The sequence below is a fragment of the Equus quagga genome, chromosome 17 (assembly GCF_021613505.1).
Source record: "Equus quagga isolate Etosha38 chromosome 17, UCLA_HA_Equagga_1.0, whole genome shotgun sequence".
Taxonomy (NCBI): Eukaryota; Metazoa; Chordata; class Mammalia; order Perissodactyla; family Equidae; genus Equus; species Equus quagga.
In genome coordinates this window covers 24,846,497-24,868,317 of record NC_060283.1, presented here as the reverse complement: position 1 = coordinate 24,868,317, position 21,821 = coordinate 24,846,497, and the positions used below count along the sequence as shown (strand labels likewise).

The following is a 21,821-nucleotide window of genomic DNA, read 5'->3' as shown; positions in this document are numbered from 1 at the left end:
TAGAGCGGGCCCAGCAATCAGGCCCCAGTCCGTTTCTCTTCTCCCTATACTGACTCTCTGGTCGATCTCATCCAGTCCTATGATTTTAAATCCCAACTATATTTTCAGTCTTAACTTTTCTCGAGTTCTAGATCTCTAACTGCTTAAATGACACTACCCCTTACATGTCCAACAGACAGCTCATGTCTACAGTAGAGCTCCTGATTTTCCCTCTCAATGCTTCCCTGGCCTCACTCCTGCCAGTCTGCCATATTTCAGTTAATGGTTCACACAGGAACTCAGGACAAAAACCCAGGAGCTAGCTGTGAATCCGCTATTTTCATCTCCATGTTCATCAGTAAATCCAATAGATTCTACTCCCGATGTAACTTCTCACTCCCTCTGCCACCACCACCCTTGTCTAAGCCACCACCACCTCTCACCTGGGCTCCCTAAAACAGCCTCTGGATTTCCTTCCTTTCATTCTTGCTCCCTAAAGCCTACTCTCCACACAGCAGCTGAAATGATCTTGAAACAAACACCATTCAGATGTCACTCCTCTACTTAAAACCTTCCAGTGTCTTCCCATCACACTTACAATACAAATCTAGAATCCTTTTGGCCTACACGGTCCCAACACAATTTGGCCCTGGCCTACTTTTGGTATCATCTGTAACATGCTCTCCACGATTGATGCACTGCGGTCACACAGGAGTTCTGGCTCTTCTTAAGACAACCGGAGCTTGTGTCTGGCTGAGGGCCCTTATGCTAGCTCTTCCTTCTGCCCGGTCCTCACGATTCACTCCTTCTCAGCGTTTAGATCTGAGCTTAAATGTCACCTCTGACCAAACCATCTAAAATACCTCCTCAGGCCCAAGTCACTATCTATCTCCTCTTCCTCTGCTTTATTTTCTTCATAGCATTTACTACCATTTGAAATTACACTCATTTATTTGTTTGGCTGTCTTCCTTCTCAGAATGTGAACTTGATGAGAGTAGGCACTTTGTGTTGGTCAATGCAGCATCTTCACATTGGAACAGTGTCTGGCACATAATAAGTGCTCAATAAAGATTGATTGAATGAATCCATCACATCAGGCTTTTTATTTTTTTAAGGAAAAAGATTCTTTAGGACTCAATAGACCACAAACACATGAGTGAAAATTTACATTCTCCTGGTCCCTTCTCTGAAAGAGAATTAAATCTGGTTGTTAGATGCAATTCTCCTCATTAATAGATTCCAGGTTCAGGTTGTGTCCACAAAAAGATTTCTCTACTGAGTGACATACCAGGCTCATCCATGCTGAGAAGCAGACAACGATCCTTAGCACAAGTTCTGATGGACAATGCTGTCTTGCTCATAGCCTCACTGGATACTTTTGAAGTGTCATCAAAGCCTGAAGGAGCCAGAAATCACTCCTTATGATGTCCTAACTTGGAACATTTCCTAATTCCCAGACTTCCACACAGCATATAATACACCGCACTGGGCTGCCAGATGTTTCCTTTTTATCCCAACATTGTCCCAGGTCACCCTCTCCACTGGGAGGATGCAGCCATGAGACTAAAGGAGCATCAGTCTGTTACCAGTGGGCATTCACCCTTACAAATTCTCAAGAAGGACCAAGGCACAACTGGCAACTGGATGGTGCTATAAGGGGAAAAAAAAATCCTCGCCTGTTACGCACTGGAGAAGATGGAGTTAATGGAATCCTCATTCGGCCAAGTTGTCAATACATCAGACCAAACTGGTGACAAGAACAAGGCTGTTCAGAGAGAAATTGTTGGGACTCCAGCCAGAAACCAGGACAGAGATTGAGTGCAGGGTAGGCAGAAGGGAGGAGATGAAGGTAAGTCCTTCAGGACCTAAGAGAGAAAGACTATTGGAAATCCTATAGGAGCTGGTGCCACCAAGGCACAATTTTCGTTAATTACCTCAATTGTGGCTGTTAGCCCCTTAATGAGAAACACAACTTTACTTCTAAGCAGGCGGTGAGGCTGGCAGAAAGCTGAAACCTGAAAATCAGCAGATACGGGGCTGCCTTCAGCCCTTACTATTGAAATTAAGCCACATCCAAAACACACGGGGAGCACTCCCAATAGCTTCAGACAGCAGCCAGCCGCGCAGGGCCCTCACCAGGCACCGGATGGACGCTCTCTGGACTCGTCAAGAGGCCCAAATCCCAAGTGTTCATTTCAATAACATAAGAAAATAAACATGGGGCTTATTTATAGCACAGGAAAGGGACTGGGGCAAAAGAACCGCTCCGTCGGTAATCCACCCTGACGGGGCCAGATAGGATCCAGACCCCAAGCTCTCTGGTAACAGGGCGAGCAGAAGTAGGGGCCGGCAAAGGGCTGGCTGCCAGCGTCACCAGGTACAATCAGTAAAGGCCCCGCTTAGGAGGTGGGAGGAGACCTGACACACCACCCCACTCCGCCAGCCTGCGTCTAAGCGTCTTGCCATCTCCGATTTCTGGTTGAGGAAGCCAAGGCGTGGGAGCGGACTCCCTCCAGGCCCCGGAAGGGCTAGGGGACCACTCAAGAGAAGGGGCTTTGAGAAGAGGAAATAAAAAGTCCTTGCATCCTCCAGGCACCAGAGAAGATGGTGTTGATGGAATCTGCATTTTCATTTACAGTTGGGAGTAAAACGTGTGTGTGTGTCTGTGTGTGTGTGTGTGTGTGTGTGTGTGTGTGTGTGGAGTCCCAGGCCACTGATGGGCTCGCACCATCTGACAGAGCTCAAGGACTCCCACTGGAACCGGAGCTCCTGGAGACCAGGACAGTGTCTTACTCAACCCTCTATGTCCTGGACCTAGCACAGGGCTGGCAAAGAGCACATTTTGATGAATGAATGAACAATAAGAAAAAACTGAACGACTGAATAACCGCTCTTACCTCAACTGCATCAGTAACTAGTTGCTTGTTCCTCAGCTGTGATAACCGGGAGACTAGACGCTTACTGAGTTTATTAGCGGTGTAGTAGCTAACGATATATGTTGGTGGCTATAAAGAAAAGCCCAAGCAGATACCTTGGGAAGGGAAGGCTCTAGACAGTGACGTGGACCGACTGGGGGCTTGGGTCGAAGACACATGGGTTCCAGTCCCTGGGCTGCGGCAGCTCTCCACCCCAACCCCCCGCCCCGCCCTGTGCGGCCCCTGAGAGGTTGGCTGCAGACAAGATGGAGCACTGCTGAGGAAGCTCCATCAGACACAGCCGCCTGCGACCTCTCGGGAGCCGCCCAGCTATCGTCCTCTCTTTGTCTTCTGCCTGAGAGCTCTGTGCCCTTCAGGGGGACTGGGAAGAAACGCAGGCAGGGACCCAACCAGCTGGGAGAAGAAAGGAAAATGCTCTACCCTGAAAAGGTGGTAAATTAGAGGAAACACAATACCAGACACCCAGGATGGTCGCTCAACTATTTCTTGAAGAATAAAAAACAAGAGGCCAGGAGAGCTGGGCGACAAGCCACACGCTCCCCGGCCATCTTCCCTGTGTTGGCAGAAAGGGTGAGGCTGACCTTAAAGCCACAGCACAGAGTTGCCTGTAGGGATCACACGCCCTGCCTGGGAACTTGGAGTCAGGAAGCCTGAAGCTGGGGGTCCCTGAGAGGCCACTGGACGGAGGTGGGGAGAGGCTGTGGGTGAGCCTAGACTGCTCCCACCCCTAGAGAGGGGAGACCCTTACAACTGAGGGCAGAGGCCTGCCTAACTCCTCTGCAGGAGACGCTCCGTGAGGCCTGTTCTCACACTGTCAGACCTTCCACAGTGGGCATAATGGGGCCCAAAGCTGGCCCTGCTTTTACTCAGGAGCAAAAATGTGAGTATCAAACACTGGCCTCGCCCCAGAGCCCCAGGGCCCGGAGCAGAGCTCGGGGTGAGGGGAGCAGACGGCCTCACAGGTCTGCTGCGCCCTCCAGGCCCGGCGGTGGAAAGCTCCAGGTGCCGCCCAAGTCGCCCTGCATGGAGTGCCTGCCAAGACGGTCAGCAGCCCCGCCAGAGGCGCTCCTCAGGAAGCGGCTGGAAGGGCCTGGGGCCAGTTTCGCATTCTCTGTCGTTGTCTCTCTGTGCCAGGGCTGCCTGGGGAACAGCCTGCTGGGGCTGCTTTTGCTGCCACAGAAGACGGCATGAGCCAAGGGAGATGGAAAAAGCATCCTACCCAAAACAGAAGCTACTATCCCCAAAGCAAAGGGATCCCACCAGGCTCAGGACGCGTGGCTGATGGGAAAGCACCAACACCACCCTCTGCCCTCCCCGCTGGGCTCTCATGGGATCCCCAGATTGCAGAGGCAGGAAGAGTCCCACGGGAACTGAAGCACCGCCCACGCCCGGCCTTGGCTTCACCTGCTTCCTCCTCCTGCCATCAAAGCGGCTTGGATTCTAAGCCAGCAATCACCTCTCCAGCATGGTGGCTCGACCCCGCACTCTTTCGGCAGTGAGGAGACTCCGGTCAGCCTTCCATCCCAGGAAGAAGCGGGGAGCACAGCAAATCAGAGCACAGAGGCAGCTGGCCTCCTCCAGCCCCCGGTCCTGGTCCCCACGGGCCGGTACGAGGGCCACTTCCTTCCCAAGGCAGCAGAGAAACCAGCCCCTAAGACCCACAAGTCTGAAGGACAGCTGGAAGAGCCTAAGGCTTTGACAGAGCAGCCAGAAGGGTCGGAGCTGCGAGCTCCAGGACACTGAGTAAGAGGAGGGGACAGTGCGGCATCTTCGCAGGAAAGAATCGGAGATTCTGAGGACAAAAGGTGATACTTTCCTTTTTAATTTTCTCAGGAAAGGTGGTTTCTGCCTAAACATCTGTGAGACTTGGTAAAACACAAGAGATACAAAGATTAACAGCTATCTAATGTTAACCAGCAAAAAAGCGTTTCCAACCTTGGCGGGCCCATCTCAGTTAGGGCCCTGGGGGCAAAGGCAGTGACTTCACGCACACACTTCAGCCAGGGCCAGCTCAGGTTCCTCTCCCATCCGGGCCAGTAGGACGCAATTTCTTAAAAAAGACGTCCTCATCTAAAACCAGCTGTTGTCTGCTGTAGGCCAGAGCATGACATTTTAATTAGCATCATTGTTCTGCTTCTGCAACCAGGCCCTATGGCATCCCCGGGGCAGATGGTCCAAGCTGATGGGCAAGGCCTGCTGGGCAGCAGCTCAGAAATACGCTGACGAGGGGTGGAGCCCCTCGCGCCCTCTGAATCGCAGATCAGGATCACTTGCGCCATTCCTGTCCTGAATTCCTCCCTGAGACCTGCACCACCCGTCGGTCCACTGGGTAGAACCTTCGAGGCTTGCTTCAAGAGCCTAGGATAGATTACTCCCTGGGAAAGTTCTGTATGCTGTGCCAGGAGATCTAACCCCCAGCATTCCTGGGCATAGAGAGGGACTTTAAACGGCGTTTTAATACCCTCAGAAGTCCAATGACCCCTAAGAAGGTGACAAAGTCACACCCACCAGCCCCCGGGGCTCCCAGGAATCTCAGACTGAAGCCTTCCTCTTCCTAAACCAAAGGGCTAACGAGGTTAAAAAGAAGAAGAAAAACCCTATTTACCCTTTGAGAGGGAGCACTGGATTAGAAACCAGCCACCAAGGTCGTGGATTCAGGAAGGTGACAAAGGGCAGAAATATGGGAGCAGCGAGGCGGAGTGCTGAAGACGGCAGAGGGTGACACAGCACACAGACACGCCAGAACAGCGCTTGGCTTTGGGCAGGGGTGGAAGGTGAGGCCCCCCCGCCCCCGCCCCCTTCCCTGCCTCTTGGAAAACAAGCTGAAGGACCCCTAGGAAAGTGAGAGGAATCTGCTGTGTCAGCTCCTGGAAAATGGGGGACAAGAGAAATCCCTTTCTCTTGGTTCTGTCATACCCTCCCCAGTACCATAAATATGCGACCAAAATGCCTTCCCACAGGCCCCGCTGACCAGCACGCAACCACCCAGATGAGAAGCGCGTCCTAAGCAGCTGTGCGCGCAGCTGCGCCACGCGGAACAGCTCGCAGCTCCAGCGTCTGCCTCTGCAAATGAACGACCTGGACGGGACGGTCCCTCGGCCTCCCACCAACAAGGGTCCACAAGGCTACTCCTCAATCTGAAAGAAGAGGAAACTCTCACGATTTCCACTTTCAATTTCGCCACTTCCAGGATTTTTCTTTGACGTCTCAAAGGCTCGGGACAGCTGAAGCGACTCTAGTTAAAGCTGCCAGTTTCAGAACCGCAGCTCAGTCACTGCTCACCTTGACGTCACTCAGCAGAACAATGGGTGGTGTATTCGCGACTTCAACTGGAACACAACGGGGTTTCAGTAATCATATCCATATTCCAAGCAAACTGTTATGTATTCTGTGTTCTGGGGACATATGTTATGGCTAAAGCCCAAACTGTGGCTAATCTTAATATTAGAGCCAGATAAATCTGTTTCGAATCCACAACATCTAACATTTGCCAGAGTAGATTTGTTCATCAACTGGGCTTACAGAGCTATAATTCACACATGTGCAGTATTACAAAATGCTGAAATTTAACGATTTAAATAGACCGGCAATTCTTGCAAAGCAGTGTTCTAGCAGCATTTAACATTAGCCAGAACCTGCCTGGCTAACGTGAAGTTTATACCAAAAGAAGGAGGGAATTTTGGCATCCCCCTAGGGTGGGGTCGCAGCTCCCCCCACTTGTACAACATGGTACTAGCCGGAGTGACTCAAGGGTGTGGCTCCTGGAGGCCCTCTGTTCTTCCCCAAGATATCCGTAAAGATCGTATCCGACCAGGGGGCAGACTTTGGAGGTCTGGGGAGACATCTTCTCTTAGAATGTTTACAGCATGGGGTTCTTCCTTCATCAGAGGCACACGCACCACATACTCCTCCTGGCCACGTGTCTTCCCAGACACGGGCAGGGATTGGAGTGAAGGCCAGAGGATGGAGTTAAACACACAGAAGAAGACAGACAGATCCTTGATTACCAATAATCAGTGTTTAAGACATAGTAGAAAAAAGAATAAAAAATAATTTTAATCATATCAAAAAGCCAAACCACAGACGAATAGTCCATGGCCCTCACAGACCCAGCTCGGCAGTCGGGGCTCCCGCTGCACGAGCCCAGGGCCCCAGGCCAAAGGCATCCACCCATCAAATCCCAAGACGTTAAGATTCTGCACCAAATTCTGGGCTTGGCTTTTCTTCCAAAGAACTCACTGATTTGAAATGACTAAAAGCGAGACATGGGTACCTTTTACACGAGTCCCCACATCTTAAACGGGCTGGTAGGTTTCTCTCCTCAGCCGTCTTACAGTCATGGAAGCTGCGTTTCAGATTGTTATACTGGAACCACAAAGAAAGGGAGCCCAAGCTGGAATTAATCGGGGAGCAGGCCACCAAGGCTTCCATTTGGCATTTTCACAAAGGACCCGTGGGAGATCATGAGAAACACTGGAACAGAGGATGTGCAGCTCAGGGTGCTTAGAGATTCTCTCCAGGATCCTGTTCTCGAGGAAGCAGAGTAGGGGAGTGGAGGCCAAGATCCAGGAGGTCATCTTCCAGTCTGAAACCCCCACCCTGACATGAGAGTGCTGGTGGGAGCGTGTTCTCTTCCTTTGTCCAAGCTTAGCGCTCAGCCCCATCTGTGGCGCGTCTCACAAGCTGCCGATGTTGGGGAAGCTCTTCAGCTTCTCAGGAAAGTCGTCTTTGTACAGGACAGGGTCAGCTCGGTGCTCCACCACCTTAAGAGGCATTGTCCCAAAGACGGAGGCGAACTTGTTGATGCACTCAGACCTGCGGGGTGTGGGGCGGGGGGAGGGCAGTGGAGCGGATGAGGGATGGGGTGGGGGAAAAAAGAGAAAGCGTTCAAGAGGCTGAGAGATGAGAGCAAAATACATGATATTCAACATCAACAAAAGTAAGTCAAGTACCCCAGCCTGCGGCCAGGTGCTCACAAGGGTCGGGAGGGTGTGGACTGAAGAAGTGACCTGGGGAACTCTGAGGGTTGGCTCAGCGGAGAAAGTGAACAGGAGATGCTGCGGAGGCCACAGGCCTGCAGAGGTCAGAGTGTCTTCTCCCCTCCCCCTCAAATTCCAGTCATTCTTCCAGCTCAGTCCGAGCAGGCCTCAAACCCAGGTGGATTAGCTGCCAACAGTTCTTAACCCCATCTCTGCCAGCTAAAGAGAAGGCAGGGCGACAGGAAAAAGGCGCCTGGATCTGAGCTTCAGCTCACTGCAGCTCGGAGGTGAGCAGGTCAGGCCCACGGGTGGGAAGTGCTAGTCCATCAGGCAACGGAGTGTGACGGCTGGGTGACGAGGAAGAGGATGCTTATCCTCAGCCCAGAGGGGCAGAAACGAGCCCTGAGAAGCCACTTTTGAAGTCAGGGGGACCCCAAGGATGGACTTCAGAAAGGTCAACGCTCTCTCTCTCAGTCAGGCACACGGCACCGAGAGCTACAATGAGAACAAACAGCCAGAGGCAGAGCCATCTGCCAAGATGGGGCTCACTTTCAAGACACAGACCCGAAGGAGTCTCCTCTGTCCTCGGAGATCCCAAAAGCCTCGTTTCAAACGATTTTATCAAGTTTTTATTGGAGTCCTTTGAGCTTCAGGAAGAAACCCATTAACAAGCCAGTCTTTATCAGTTCTCTTGGTTGGTATGTTTCTAAAAAAACGTGTTACTATTTCATTTTGAGCTCTTCTAGCTAATAACACCATCGTCTCCATCCACCACCACAAATCGACAGCAACTAATATTTACTGCACGTTCCCAGCTGTGTTAAAGTGTGTGAGGTGTATTCGTAACCGCTTCATCCTCACATAAGCCTCCAGGGAGGGCCTCATTATCCCCATTTTACAGAAGGAAGACTGAGGTGCAGAGAGGCCAAGCAACTGGTCAAATGCTGGGAAGACGCAGAGCCAAACCCAGGCACTCCGGCCCCTGAGGCTGAAGCCTTAACTACGAGATGACACAAATGGATTTAGGAGCCTAATCCTGGGCTCCAGGGGAGGGGCTGGAAATGAACAACTGCTGAGCACCTAACTCGAGCCCGGTAACTGACACGATGGCCTCATCGACTCCTCACAGCACTCTCCTCTATACGCCCAGGGGTGGCCTTATAGCAGCTTCCTGCTCTGGGCTGAGAAGTTGAGGCTGGGAGAGAAGTGACTGGCCCCAGGACCCAGAGCTGGAAAGGGCGAGCTGGGTTGCAGACCAAGGCTCGCACTGGCAATGGAGCCTCTGCTCCTGTCATCACGCTCTGCCGGGACCCGCAGGGAACCGAGTTTCCTCCTGCTGGCGGCGTTCTGAGACTCAGGAGGTGGTAGTCCCAGGTTCCAAATTATGCGGAGAGAGGTGGAAAACTGAGGAGTTTCAACAAAATGGCATGGAGCCGGCATCCGACAACAGCTTCCCTGCCCCCTATTATGGGTCAAGGCGGTGGCAGGCAAATCTCTCCCAGGTCTTACTCTTGACAGTTGTTCTGCCTGTAAACACGTACAGATTCTTCCAGCTGCCAGTTATGCCCAGAGACTCTGCCAGCAAAGCCCAGCCGTGCCCAGCACAGGTAGCGTATTAGAGAAGAATCAGGGCTCTTGGCAGAGGACAGGGGCTCCACAGGCCCCTGGAGAGTCCTGAGGACAAGGTCTCCTCTGTAACCAGATCTGCCAACAGGGCCGGGCCACAGGCAGGAGGCCATGGGGCTCAGGCCAGCGTGGCTGCTGACGGCTGCCCCCAGCTGACCCGGGCCTGGAAGCGCTCCTTTCTCTCCACACAGCCGCACTGCAGAAGCGGCTGGCCGCTCCGAACGGTGAAGGTCCTTAACTCTCCTGCCAGGTCCTGCCGGGGCTTCCTACCTTCTTCTTACACACGGGGTCTGGGTTGGGGAACGGGTTAGGGCAGACAGCGAGCGTGGCTGGTTGCTGGTGGCCCCCTGAGAGGTTGTGCCAGGGGTCCAGCGACCCCGTCAGTAACTTAGCCCCTGGGTTGGTTTTCTAATCAAGTATGAACAGGCGAAGCACTGGAAGCATCTCGGGGAGAAAGGACCAATGGTTTTCTGTTTTCCTTTCAAACACATACAATTACCTGAAGGAACCAGGAGCTTCAGGACCAATGCCGGGGAGAATGGGGAGGAAAGTGACGCTGCAGGTACCGTGCCACGCGCTTTCGTGTATTATTACTTCATCCATCCCCAGCACAGAACACAGCGCTCGGTACAAAGATGCTCAATAAACATCCGTTGAATCCATGAATACACACGGTGATTTGACAGGTATCAGTATACCCGTTTTAGGAGATGAAAAGATTAAAGTTTGGGATACGGTAAGTCAAATTCCTTAAAGTCAGACAGCTAACAAGTGGCGAATTCATAATTTGAACAAAGACTGACCTGCATCAAAACACACTGTTCTTCTTCTAAGAGCAGCACTGTCTGCCTGCCATAATGCCTTGCCCGTGGTGAAGCCACTGGGCATGATGAACAGTTACAAATTCTCCTGGTTCTTAAAGAACCAACAGCAGATCTTGGAACCAGATGCTGGGTAGGAAAAGCTACTCTCCTACGCAACTGAGATTTCTGATCCGAGACCCCAAATATAAGAATAAATAAGTTTACTGAACCACAAAACCCAACACAAGGTCATAATTTGCAAAGTATGTATTCTGCAAAGGGAACTGTTGAAAAAATAAAACAAACGAACAATTCTATACTCGTAACTCCATCTCTTGGTGCTCAAGATGGCTTAAAACCATGTCTTCCTCCCTCTCAGTCTACGTGCCTTATTCAATAACCCAGTGATTCAATCTTTAATCCCAATAGTTTAGTTCGCAGTTTCTAACTGCTTTCAAGACTGATTGCTTTCTGTGCCCATCAAATCTAAGGGTAGTCTGCTTTCACTAACCACCTTTCTCACCACAGACTCACACTCCGTAACCCTCGAGCCCCTTCAGTCCATGACACCATTTTTTCAGTCGCCAATGACCATTTCATTCAAAGGCCTTTTCCCCGCCCACCTGCTCCTTGCTCCTCCCTCGCTTCTGGGCACTGTAGATCCTGGCACTCTCCTGGCCTCTCCAGTGGTTGCTTCTCTGTTTCCAGTTACTCTTTCTGTCTCCTAAATGTCAGGATTTCTCAAGATTCTTCCCTTGGGGGCCAGCCTGGTGGCGTAGTGGTTAAGTTTGTGCACTCTGCTTTGGCACCCTGGGGTTAGCCAGGTGTGGACCTACACACCACTCATCAAGCCATGCTGTGGTGGCATCCCACATACTAAATAGAGGAAGACTGGCACAGATGTTAGCTCAGGGACAATCTTCCTCAAGGAAAAAGAAGATTGGCAACAGATGTTGGCTCAGGGTCAATCTTCCTCACGAAAAAAAAAAAAACAAAAACAAAGATTCTGCCTTTGGCTTTCCTTCAGTCAACTGCCAGCTCTGGGCAGATGTCTTCCAAATATCTATCTTTGTTTTAATTTTCTTTCTAGATTTCTAGTTCCACATCTCCAAGTGTCTGCTCCATATCTACATCTGCCAATACAGAGGGCAAGACTCCAAAACCACCTACCTTATGGCTTTCCAACTCTGCCCATGATTAAAATCTCCTCCTGTCCTCATTAATTACGTTGCTAAAGGTACAACCATTCACCCCACCCCGCCCCCCGTTAGCGTCTCCTCTAACATATCATTCACACTGTTAAAGGTACTACCATTCTTCTTGACTCAGAATCCAAGTTCTCTCTGTTGACCCCTTCTCCATAACCTCCCCACACCTCTTCAGCTGGAAATCAAGTTCTAGCACATCTTCCCTTGGGAAAAAAAAAATCTCTTGCAATTTAATTTGTCCCTTCCTCTCCACACTCAGCTTAGTTCGTGCCTTGTAACTGGTCTTCTTTCTTCAGTCTCTGCACCCTCATTCCGTTCTGTGCGCTACTTCAGATCAGTCTCAAAACAGCACCTTGATCACACATCCCTGTTCAAAAGCCTTCAACGGCTCACCAGAGCCTGAGGAGCGAAGTTCAGGCTCCTGAACTGGGCATTCAGGGCCCTTCACAGTTTGGCACTAATGGGCCAGAACTCTATCTATGCTCTAGCCAAAACGGGCTTCGTAACTGCTTGCCAGATACACCCTCAACTTGCTGACCACCCAGGCGCCCTGCCTAGGATCTCCTTTTCTTGCCCAGAGTTTCATTAGCTGGGATCCCAGTGACCTTGGAGGGCTCACTTTAAGTGCCACCTCTTAAAATTATCCTGATGGTCAACCTGGCAAGCAGTCACTTCTTTTTCCTCTGATCATCTCTGAGCCTCGCTATGGCACTGACTACATATAGCTTTGGATTAGGTTTTTTATACAGACACACACACTGTATACGTATATATACACATATATATGTGTGTGTACTTGTTGTTGTTAATTATAAGCTCTGATATAACCTGACTCAAGCCTGACGACACCTGGGCAGTGGCCTGTTCTATTTTCGGTGCCTCTCCGCAAGAGGAGCCGCCACACCTCCCTTAGTGACCTGCTTCAGTGTTTAATAATAATTACGTCCAACTTAAACCTTGCACTTGAAGTCTCGACATTTAAGATCTCAGTGGCACCAGAGAAGAGGAGTTTAGCCTCAGTATGAACGTCAAGGCCATTATCAGGTCAACTTCACTCCCCACAAGTCCTATTAGAACCATACAACCCCACCGATTTAAATAAGCCCACACAATAAATAATTGCTTTATGCCGGGAATTCTCCCCAAACACAGAGAGTGGGGGGAGGTTTAATAACAATTTCGTGTGCTTTAATAGAAAATTGGGGTCCTGCAAATGAGCTATGACGGTTCATGTCACTGCCCTTGACTGTGATCCTTAAAAAACCACTGACAGACATTTCTAAAATCACAGGAGGATATTATCTCACATTGACCGTTGGTAAAAGTCATGTCATTTGGGTAAGATTTTTACAAATGAAAGAGATAAAGAAATTATTTAGAGAGTAAGAGTAAGAAGTAAGAGTAAGAGGGAGTAAGCATTAGAGAAAAATCCAGGCCAACTGAAACAACTTTCTGTACAAAGCAATCCTCCAGGCTTGAAGGATTTTAATACGGCTGACGGATTTCAGAACTGAGTACTGCGAGCAGGTGCACACGAGACCTGTGGACACTTGAACTAGACGGCTCAATCCATAAGGCCACCGCCACACTCTCCGAGTGCACTCTGGTCCCTTGACAACAGTGCTACTGGCCGTCAAAGCTGGCCGTCCTGTGTAAGGAGCTGGCTTGGAATTAGGTCTGATTCAGGAGATTCAAAGCGCGGAGGCCTCTGGGATACAAGCGAGAACTCCCAGGTCTACCGCAAAGATTACAACGGCCTTCAGGGAAGACACACACCTCCCACTTTACACTCACCGACAAGGCCTAGTATCACATTCCACACCAAGGTGTGCTGTCGTGTACCTGACCCAGTTGACATAAAGGGAGGGTCAGAGCTGGCCCGCTCCACTCTCTGGAAAGAGCTGTGCTTTCCAGTCCGTTCTTGGGACGCGTGTTAGCCGTGTGAGCAAAGGAACTTGTCTCTGGTGGGTTCGGTTTAATTCTCTCTAATCAAACTTTTACTGTAACATGGAGCCGTTGCCCTGAAAAACAAGCCAGTATTTCCTTGGAAGTAACCAGCTTCCCTTCCAATGACTGTGGATGGTTAACTGCTTAGTCCGCACGGAGAGTCTGGCTTCTGGAGCTTAAGGCCAGCTATATTTTTAAGACCCTTCCAGCCATTACAAATTGAGTGAGTAGCATTCCAAATTAATTCTTTGGGTGACCTGGGCTTGAACTAACCCAATTCCCACAGTGCAGAAGGAGGTGACTATGGCTACCAGCTGCTGTCCTTATATCTCCGACAAAGTCCCATAAACAGGCCCGAGGCAGGAAATCGGGATCAGAGGCTTGGCAGACTACTGGGCAGAGGCCCACTCACCTCTCCACCATGTGAGTCTGGTCGAGCGAGAGCCCGTCGATGGCTGTGCACTCGGGACACTTGAATTTCTTGCGCGGCGTGACCTGCCAGAGGAGCACAAAGACACACCTGGCCGTCAGTGCCAGGGACAATAAAATCACGCCCGTGACACCACTCTGCATGCTTCTGCTCTGAGCTGAGACGTCTGCTCCCTCTACGTGCACGCGCCCACACCCCTCACTGCTCCTCCATTCAGTCCTGTCTGGCTTGGCCCACGGCAGAACTCACAAGGGCCCAATAAAAAGGGCTTGGAGGCTTTTGCCTTCTGTAACTGGAAAGAAGTGGTGATGACAAGCTCCTTAATTCCTGTTTAATGACTGTTTTCTCACTGCCAAGGTCCTTGTATAAACACCATTTGTTCTTGCAGCCATAAGGGCGATGAAATACAGCTTCCCATAACTTTCACCGTAACCGGAGTTCCAACAGGCCCCTTCTCCCTCTTCCAGCTGATGGCAAAGGCCACAGCAGCAGCGCGGTCCTGAAGACACCAGGTCGTTCTGCAAGTCCCTTGAGTCAGGACAAAAATCCAGGGGTCCCGAATCCTTTCCCTGACTCTCACTCCCACCTTTGCAAACCTTACACTCCTAATGCTTTTTCTAGCAAACTGGGGGAGGCTGCCTTCCTAACCCAGCGAAGATAAGGAAGCAGCAGAGGGGAGGAAAGCTGGCTGCCTAAGGCCTGGCTAGACCGCATCCAACACCAGGAATCAGTGCCGAGTCAGCGGGCACAGCTGAAAACATCTTGAAGCATGACAAAAAGTAAATCTGGAGATAAGGGGGGTCCTTTAAAACTAGTTCCGCAATTTCCAGTCTGCGCTTTCCCTCGCAGTGAGCTGTGGACGGAGTCACTTAGAGAGCTGGGGACAGGGTGAAGACTGGCTCAAGTTTGGAGAGCAAAGACAGTGACTGTTCCGCTTTCCTGAGTCCCTTGGTTTAATCTGGCTCCTCTCATCAATTAACAGCAGGAGGAATCAGTGGGCAACGCCATCCCATGTTTCCAGGATAAGCCTCCAGGACAGAAGATTCCAGTACAGGAACCTGGCCGTGAAGCATTGCCCATTTTTAGATATGGAATTCTAATCCAGAAGGTCAAGACGATTTCACTCCTATCAAGACGTGGACCCTCTCTCCATATCTAGAGATGCAATTTGAGCAAGTCGACATTTCAGAAACAGACATCTATTACAGATACCAAGGCCCCCATGTGCTCTTCATGTGCTCTCAGCTTCTAATATGTTATGGGAAAGGTACTTTTAAAGACTGGTAATCAATAATTAAAAACAACATTTAGGACAACTATAGTTACAACTGTGTAAAGTGTACTTTCTTCTCAAAGTCTCTAAAAAAATGGGCTACCTTAAGAAAGACGTAAACTGCATTCTTTAACTAACAGAACTAGATTCATATCGGCTTTCAGAATAAAATTAAGTATTTTTTTAAACACAATTTGTAGACTGACCATCATAACCTTTATCTCTGATACTGGAGGTTAAAAATTGTAACTAAAGAAACTGTATTAAAAAAAGAAAATATGTTTAAATTCTCAGAGCCTAGATTCAGTTTTACAATGTGACAGTGTCTCCCACAGCATCTGAAAGCTAAAAGGGAACTCAGAGTTCATCTAGTCCAAAATTTGGTTTATATTAGCCGCAAGAACTTCTCAGGCTCAGAGAAACAGACTTGCCCAAGATCACAAAGCAAGTTGGTGGCAGAGCTGGACAAGGATCCTCCGACGCCTCCTACCTTGATGACAGCTTTCCCCGTGACGTTAGCCACCAGAAAATTCATGGCGATGTCTTCACAGTTCATATGAGCATCCACCCAGCTCTTGATGTCCCCAGGCATTTTGTACGTGTACAGGTAGTTAAAATACTGTCAGGTGAGACAGAGAGAAGAAACGTTTAAAGAGCAGTTCCCTGTGGCTGATATGTAAAAACTAGCCGTGCCTGGGGACAAGCTTTCTAGTATTAGAATGCTTTGGGTTAAGTGACAAACATCTTTAACATTGCCATTCTTTTCAAAACCACCTATTGTACGGGCTGGCCCGCTGGTGTAGTGGTTGGGCTGACGTGCTCGCTTCAGCAGCCCAAAGTTTGTGGGTTCAGATCCCGGGTGTGGACCTACACACGACTCATCGAGCCATGCTGAGGCGGCATCCCACACATAAAATGGAGGAAGATTGGCCCAGATGTTAGCTCAGGGACAATCTTCCTCACTCACACACACAAAAAGCCACCAAAAAACAAAAACCCCACCTACTGTACGCAGAGGAGAGGAACGGCGTGAAGCCCTGCGGGATGCAGGCCCTTTGGAACGATCAATGTATCACGTGTTTAATAAATACTGTCCAGAGACACACTACATGCTGATCTTTACTAAACCCTTCCCCTGGAGTCACAATGCTTGATCCTGTTTTCTACATTCTCTCCACAGATTGCAAATAGGAACGGAGATAAATTAACGGTGGATTGACGGTGCAAAAGGATGTGCTTTTTATATTAAAACACAAATGAGGCCATTCTGAAACTACCACAACCTACACATATGCAAGAAGTGTAGACATTCGCGAGCAAAAAAAGAAGTATACATGGTCTATTACAGTAAACCCGGAGAATTGTAAACCTTATTTATTTACTTATTGCTAAGAACAAAAACCCATTTCTGGATCCAGAGCCATGAAAACTACGAGGGCAGCAGTGCTGAGATAACAAGAGGCCTCGATGTAAACACAGCTGAGTTAAATTAACCGCGCCGGGTGAATGCGTCTTCCCGACACCAGTTCTGACGCCACTGCGGACAATGGACAAGCTGTTACTGTTTAATTAAACCACACAGGCCCAGGGAGCACCCTAGCACCAAGCCGAATATTCTGAAGTCCTATGCAGACCCTTCAATCTGTCCCTAAGAAAAAGAGTCAAAATCACGGAGTGACAATTCCCAGGAGAGGAAATGCAACAGGCTAAGAAGACGCAAAAGGAATTTCAACCTCATAGTGATCCAATCAAAGTGAAAAGAAGATCCATTTCACTTATTGAAAGAGCTAAGTTTGATTTTACTTTTTTCCCCACATATTTCATGCAAGGGGGAATACGGCAAGAAGGTTTTATATTTTGCTGGTGGGAGTATAAATTGGCACAAACAATAATGAAAACAGACAAATATATATATGAAAACCTCCTCAAAACGTTCCTTCCCTTTGACATAATTCTACTTCTAGGAAAGCATCATAATGATCACAAGCACAAACAGTCATGAAAATGAATACTGATCACAAAGGAAACTCCAGACATCAAGCATCATTTAAATAACAAAAAAATAGACACGCTCTGAATATCCAAAGATGAAAGAACAGTTCTACTTGACTTATGAACTATTAATATAACGGCATATCAGCAATTAAGAAGAAATTGTTTACGAAGAAATGTTAATGACATAAAAACTCACAATATAATACATGCAAAAAGCAGCTAATGAGAACATTTACACCTGTCTGTGTGTATGTAAATAAATAAATAAATACATAAAGAAAAGGCAAGCTGGAAAAAACATCTAACAATAATAACGGTCATCTCTAAGTGACAGGACTATAAGTCACTTTCCTATACAATAAAATTTGTTCTGATTTTCCATATTTCTTATTATGAGCATGTATTATTTTTATAATTAGAAAAACAGTAACTTTACTTTTACAAAAATATCACACAACATGGGCTTCCTAACCCTTGAGTAGAACACTTTTTCTGAACTCAGCCAAAATTAAATTGGACCAGATGAAAGGAGTCCCGGACCTCAGCTCTGCAGACCAGACGCACCCGCCCGGCCGCCCGCCTCACCTTGTGATAGAAAGCCGCCCCCGTGAGCACCATGGACACCTCGTTCGTCCACTCAGACTCGTACTTCCACTTGTTCATCTCATGGTCCCAGAGATGCAGGCGGCCCGGGTAGCCCACCAGGCGGTCAGGAAACTCCCGCCAGACCTAAGGACAGAAACACACCAATCGTCAGCTCCCAGGTCAGACGGCAGCCCGGTGCAGAGTCATCAAAACCGAATTGGAAATTTCAAGTAACGCAGAGGAAAGCTCCCTGAACTGGGCCACGGTGGGCGACGTCCTGCGTATGACCAAGGAAATAGGCTCTCTCCTTAATGGAGGCACAAAGGAAGAGGAAATGGAACCCTGTCTTCAACTGTCCTGACTCATAGCAAATTTTGGTGCCTGTAAAGACTTACAAAGTCTCTGTTTCTTAAAAATAATCGATTTCTCCAGTGCACACAGCCATTCGGAAGCCTCGAGTGGGGAGAATCTGCCTGATTCTATAATCTGTAACACACTGAACACACACACTTGATTTTCATCTTTGGAAAGGTTCTCAGATAGAGTTTTGTTAAACAGAATTTGGGATATTGGTGGGGTACTTCCCACACCTTTCCCCATGTATTTCTGTACAATTTAGTTTAACCTTTAAAAGACAGGAAGTTCACAGCGTTAAAGAGTACTGACAATTGACCAGCTGGTCCTGGTGCCCCGTCTCAGCACCCCGATTCCCCCCTTTACCAGACCACTAAACCAGAGCTCCTGAGGGCCCCGGCCTGGGCCTACTCTCTCCTTTAAGCTCTCTAAATAATCTCGTCCAGTTTCGTTCACTCGAAATACAGGCCATACTCCGATGACCTCTAAATTTATGTCTGGCCCCGAACAATCCTGAGATAACCTTCTACTTACTTACCGTCTCCAACTGGCTTAACAACAGGCATCTCAAATTCAACATGTCCGATGTATGACTCTCGATTTCATCCCCAGACAAGCCAGTCTCTCAATCTTCTCCATCTCAATAAATGATATTGATCCCCAACTGCCCCAGCCCAAAGCTAGCAGGCAGCCTTTATCCCGTCCTTTCCGTCCTCTGCACATCCGATCCATCAGCCAGTCCTGCTGGTCCTACTTCTGACTGCCTCGTTCCCTTCTCCTACCACTCTCTCCAGCTCAAAGCACCGTTATCTACTGCCCAGATTACTGCCACAGGCTTCTATCTCATCTCTTTGCTTCCAAATAATTATTTACAGAGCATCCCTAAAAGGACCATGCCTAAAAGAATATTAGGGTATTCTGTACAGAGTAATTCAACCAGTGGGCTCTATCCTATTATATAAATATTATTTTTAAATCAATATTATTTTCATCGCATATATACCCACACACATATAAAAGTCATACGGTCCTATGCTACGGCAGCAGAGGTCTCCCCAACACCCGAGTGTCACCGAGCCCAGGGAGGAGCTTGACCGCTCTCCCAAGGGCAGACCCAGCATGCCGGCGCGCCCTCTTTTTCAGTCTGCCAGGGCCGCTGTAACGAAGTAACACAGATTGAGGGGCTTAAAACAAGAGAAACCTGGAAGCCCAAAACCAAGCTGCTGGCAGCACGTGCGCCCCCCAAAAGCTGTCGGGGAAGGCTCCTTCCTTGCCTCTCCGGCTTCTGGAGGTGGCTGCCAATATTGGGCGTTCCTCGGCCTGTAGACGCGTCACTCGGACCCTTGTCCTCACCTGGCCTGGCCGTCTTCCCTCCATGTCTCTGTGTCCCAATTTCTCCTTTTTATAAGGATGCCAGGCAAAGCGGATTCGGGCCCACTCTAATGGCCTCATTTTAACTCTACTACCCCTGAAAACACCCTATTTCCAAACACGGTTACTAAGGGTTAGGATTTTTTTTTTAAAGGGACACACTCCAACCCATAACATCCCCTCAAAGCCTTTGAAATGTTCCACCCCCAAAACAAAACAAAAAATGGCTTTCTACTGACTAAGAATAGCATCCAGACTCCTGAGCACGCCCTGAGGGGCCTGCCCCTCTCCAAGCCCCTCTCTTACCACGTCCTCCCACGTTACAGTGGCCTTTCTGCTCTTTCCCCAGGACTAGACCGCAAGCCCTTCGCACCTGCTATTTCTTCTGACTGGCACGTTCTCTCAGCTCTCAAAAGGCTGGGTGCTGCTTCTCAGTCAGGTCTCTGCTTAACTGTCCCCTCCTCTGAGAGGCCTCTCCAGACTTTCCTATCCCAGGGGAACACCGTCCGCTAACCAGCCATTCTTCACATCCACTCACCCTGGGCTTTTCTTCTCCAAACCTTCGTCTTTTGGAAATTGTTTTGGTTATTTTTTGCTTATTTATTATCTATTTGCCCCCCATAGAATTTAAACCCCCGAGGACAGAGAGCCTGTCTGATTCGTGGTGGCACTCCAGCAGAGGACAGCAAGCCGCAAGCACTTGTTGAATGCGCCAACGGGCAGAATCTCAGCAGGCAGAGAGCTGAGCAGGAGAGAAGGGACCAAAGATGCTTTCTCTCTTCTTCGCGGCCAGAGCCAGCACACTCCTTAGTTCAGAGAGGCGGTCCACTTCAGGACCGGTCAACAGTCACCGCCAACAACGCTGTGACGTCCCTCGTGTGTGAAGATCACAGTCGGAACTCGCCGTGTTCCACAGTGCTTTTCCAGAAGCGGGTGAGCGCTGTGTGCTGAGTCACTACGCTGTCGTGCCCGGTCCTCCTTGTGATCACCCTCACGATTTTACGGGAGTCTGACCTGGGTCCTGAGCAGGGTCCGGGGTTGTGAAAAAGCTTTGCTTTGTGTGAAACCAGCTCACCTAGCAGGCCTCTCAAACCCACAACCTTGGCCTCATTAACACCATGTTGTAACCAACAGAGCTAATCGGCCGCAGGCAGCAGCAGACTAGCTGCAGACAAATGAATCCGTGTCAGACATTTCCTCAGACGCGTAACGTGCTGCCGCTGTGTTCTCAGCTCTGGGGGTTGTATTTCAGCAGATTAAAATAACATGATACTATTACAGTTTTATGGAGCCCAGAGCAGCGATACAGCCTGCGAGCCGTGACTGCTGTTGGGCTGTGGGCCTGGGCAGGCTCCAGCGAATGCCCCGCCAGCTTCCTTCTCTCAGCACCAAGCACCTGCCTGCCCGTCACACCAGGAGCAGACGCACCGACTCACCTTAATGGGACCAGAGAGACCTCTGAAGGGCCGCAAGCACAAGTAACTGAACTAACCCAGGGACGGGTGAGGGGGCGGGGAAGGGGGTGCGGCAGGGGGCATGCAGGCAGCTGGCACCTTCCCCACCCCCCGGATCCACTTTGAGTCAACACAGCTCCCTAAGCCACGCAAAGGAGCTTCCAGTCACTTTCCCAAGGGGCTCTTCTTGTCAAGCCCCCGTTTGCAGCCATAATACTAATATTGGCTCTGTTTTAGGGTTAAATGCTGTTAAGATTTCAGTCCTCTTCCTGTTAGCTGAAGCCACTTACCGGACTTCTCTCCAGAGGGACTGAATTTGGTGGCACTGGGTCACAGCACGCTAAGCCATGCCGCTCGAGGAGCGTCAGAGGCGTCCTGAACCTTGGCTCCTCTGGAGCCTTCCGGGAGCGCTGCGCCCCAGGCGGGCCTCTCTGCCCTTGACTTACTCCAGGCAGCTGGATGCAATCAAGATACCATCCTTGTCACTTCATCTATAACTCTGCAGCCGACTCCAGGATCAAAACGGAGAGGAAGAGGACGGGATGGGCCCTCTCCGGCGGAGCCCCAGCGCAGTACGGAGTCGATTATGCATACAGTAAAGCATTTTCTCAGCTGGAAAAGCGAGAACTCACATTCCACCCGCCTCCCACTCGAATTCAACTTCTTTCTTCTCACCTCAGGGAAACGCTGTGGGGTCAGCCTTCTGGCATTACTCACAGATGCCTTTGTACAGCGCAGTGCGGGCGTCTGAAACCCCACTCACACCCCTGTATTCGAGTAATAGCGCGTCCACAGCTACGTTCGAGTTGCAAAGCCATTATTCAGCTGCTTGCCTGCACTGCTGAAGGCCTTCAGATACAGCGTCCTCAGCCAGTTTTCA

At 49.6% G+C, this 21,821-nt stretch overlaps 1 protein-coding gene across 3 annotated transcripts in view; it reads right to left on the bottom strand.

The window, feature by feature from the left end:
- Window positions 1–6,915: 6,915 nt before the first annotated feature.
- The window catches only part of EXT2 (exostosin glycosyltransferase 2), a 145,178-nt gene continuing 130,272 nt past the window's right edge, over window positions 6,916–21,821 (bottom strand). For all 3 annotated transcript variants that reach the window (XM_046643227.1, XM_046643228.1, XM_046643226.1), the window contains 4 exons: window positions 17,763–17,906; window positions 15,673–15,801; window positions 13,892–13,974; window positions 6,916–7,731 (listed from right to left, as the gene is read on the bottom strand). In XM_046643227.1, the coding sequence (XP_046499183.1) occupies window positions 7,593–7,731; window positions 13,892–13,974; window positions 15,673–15,801; window positions 17,763–17,906 (495 nt within the window). In that variant the 3' untranslated portion in view covers window positions 6,916–7,592. The remainder of the gene's footprint in view (window positions 7,732–13,891; window positions 13,975–15,672; window positions 15,802–17,762; window positions 17,907–21,821) is intronic.